Genomic DNA, 2,958 nt, shown 5'->3' on the forward strand with positions numbered 1-2,958 from the left:
ACAGTTTTTTTAGAAGTATTATTAGCAATTAATACTTGAATCATAGAAAAAAAAGACTTAAAAAGACAATAAAATACAACCCACTTATATGCAAATGATGTTTTGAATTAGTTCTCTTATAAGTATTAAAAGTAATCCTTCAGCAGGAATACGTATTCTTCAGCAGGAATGCATTTTTTTTAGCAGAAGTACATGACCTTCAATAGGAACACGTATTCTTTAGAAATATATACCATTCTGCAAAAACTTTTTTTTCAGCGGGAGTAAATATCGTGCACTGTTGGATATATATATAAATATATATACAAATTAATTTTCATACTTTTTGTTTTAGTTGCAATTTTAGTTTACTTCGAACTTGTTATCAACAGAAGAAAATCAATAATCGCTTGTTTCTAACCATTAATTCATTAAATATTATAAGGAACTTAATTACGTCGTTATCAAATAATTAGCATATATCATTACTTGACGTCAAAAAGTTATCGTATAAACGTTTTGTTTTCACCAATGGTTCGCAAAGAAATCAGTTTACATGCTTTAGCTAATACTTTAAGTGAAGTTAAAGAGAGTGAAAATTTTAGTTTAAAAATTGAAGCTTTTAATATTTTTATAACAACAATGCTAGTTTTTGTTATGGTTGTTGGTCTTACAGGTAACACAGTTGTTATATACGTTTTTGGTGTAAATAGAAAAAAAAAAAGATTTGAACGCTTTTTGCTTTCCCTGGGGATACTGGATTTTCTATCCTCATTAATAATACCGTCAACGTTTCTTTATCTGACCGTGACCGGCTATAAACGTTGGGATTTTAGCAAAATTGGTTGTAAAATTATCCCTACTTTGCTACAAATTTCTGTGTCTGTTACACAAGGATTTCTTATAATGATTAGTTACGAACGATATCATTCTATTGTCAATCCATTCAAAAAAAAAATTTCTCAATTAAAGTTAATTTTACTTTTTTGCATCGTTCTTTTGGTGTCCTTCACATTGGCAATACCATATATGATGACGTTTAACATTTTGATTGATTTGGAGCATGGAGTAAACACATGTGCTCCTGACGGGAGTAAAATGAATTTGTCAATGATTGCTTCATCTTTAAGATTACTCAAAGATTTTGTTGCTATAAGTTTCATGGAGTTTTTTCGCCAAAGAATTAAACATTCGTTTTTAAAAGTTCATACAAATTCGTCATGGAACAAAGAAAGAGAGACCCAAAAAGGAAGAAAAATTCTATATACTGTTATAATAGTTTTTTCTGCCTTAACTTTACCGTTGGATATATTTCATTTTATTTATTATATGTTGTCTAAATTTGCATCGTCGATACTGAACGCAAAAGCTTATTCAGTACTTATGGTTGTTAATACAATTCTTAACTTGTTTCAAATGGCAAATAGTGTTGTAAATGTTTTCATCTACTCTCGCCTGCACAAAAACTTTAATATGAAACAACACGACTCGACTGCAAGTTGCAGTATCTTATATTGGAACGAGGATAAAAATATTATTAGTTTGAATTATCATAGTTAGTTAATAAATTACTATATATAGTTTTTATAAATAACTTTAAATTTGTAGTTTTTAACTTTTTTTAAAAACACAAAATGTAAAAAATGCAAATTTTGTTGATAAAATTTTTATGAATGATACTAATCATGATACTATAAATAACCGAGTTAATGTTGGTCAAAAAAGTTAAAACAAATGATAAAACGGAGTTAAATGGTATTAATTTTTACGCTGTTGGAATATTCTAAAATGTTTTTTTCACGATATTTTTCAAAACATCAAAATTATCAAATTAGTTGCACTGAGTTAAAAAAAATAAAAACGCTTGATTGTTTCTTCCCTTAAAACTATTTCAGAATAAGTTTGAGGGGAAGAAAACAGAGAAAAAACAAATGAAAAACTTTTTAAGTTTTTTAAAATTTTAGAGTTTTATTCGTTTTTATTCAAAATATAATAAACAACAAAAAGCACAACTTTATCTTGAATGCTGCATTGCAACTTGCGGGCTGCATTGCAATTTCAACTTGCATGCTGCATTGCAATTTTAACTTGCATGCTGCAGTGCAATACTCATACTTGTGCTGTGAAATTGCACAAAAAATAAAAAACAAAAACACATAAAAAACAACAAATAAAATAAAGGTAATCTCCTAGTCGGAGCATATTAAAAATAATCATGTTAGCCTCTATGTTATTAAAATTATTATTGTTGTTGTTTAATTTGTTGTTTTGATGATAGAAAGTTATAAAAGCACGAAGGCAATATTGCAAAAAAAAACTTAATCTTGTAAGCCAATTTATTTTGCTTCGTAGTAAAACATCAATTATTTCAAATAGAAGAATTAACTTTTAAAGTTGTACCTCCCATATTTTCAATAAACATTAGGAATATTTAATTCCAATAGCATTTGCCATCCCTATTTTGAAATTGGGTTAATTAAAAGGTGAAAATGCTTTTTTAATTAAAGCGATTTGTAAAAACAAAAACATATTGGCAGTAAATAGCAAAGTTATTTTTATAAATATAATAGAAACATGAATAAACTTTTCTTTGATTACTTTTTTAAACATATATATATTTTTTTACATATGTTTTACTGAATTATTTTTATTGAAGACTTATATTGAATATGGATATACAACAGTAGATGCAAAATTCCATCGTGAATTTACTTAAGCTATCAATCTATTTTCTACTTTGAAAAAACGTATCAATCTATTGACACTTGAAAAACGTGGTTTTTCATAAAAGGATTATGAAGAACCACGTTTTTTCAAGTGCTAGAATGAAGAATAGTTCCGAATAGTTCGAATAGTTAATAATTCGAATAGTTCCGAATGGCATTTTTGAATGACAAAGAATTACAACTGCCATTTAGCAATTATGCAAAATCGTTTTTGAACAAAATTTTATTCCAATAAAACATTTATATAGAAAAA

The 2,958-nt window shown here is 26.8% G+C and overlaps 1 protein-coding gene across 1 annotated transcript; it reads left to right on the plus strand.

The window, feature by feature from the left end:
- The first annotated feature begins 510 nt into the window (after window positions 1-510).
- On the plus strand, window positions 511-1,539 carry LOC136075865 (probable G-protein coupled receptor 34). Its single transcript, XM_065789302.1, has one exon. The coding sequence runs from the start codon at window positions 511-513 to the stop codon at window positions 1,537-1,539; it is 1,029 nt and encodes a 342-aa protein (XP_065645374.1).
- The last annotated feature ends 1,419 nt before the right edge of the window (window positions 1,540-2,958 follow it).

This window comes from Hydra vulgaris, chromosome 02 (assembly GCF_038396675.1).
Source record: "Hydra vulgaris chromosome 02, alternate assembly HydraT2T_AEP".
Taxonomy (NCBI): domain Eukaryota; kingdom Metazoa; phylum Cnidaria; class Hydrozoa; order Anthoathecata; family Hydridae; genus Hydra; species Hydra vulgaris.

Bases quoted from the DNA above. Each gene is read 5' to 3' on its own strand.
- LOC136075865 (XM_065789302.1), top strand. From the start codon at position 511: ATGGTTCGCAAAGAAATCAGTTTACATGCTTTAGCTAATACTTTAAGT.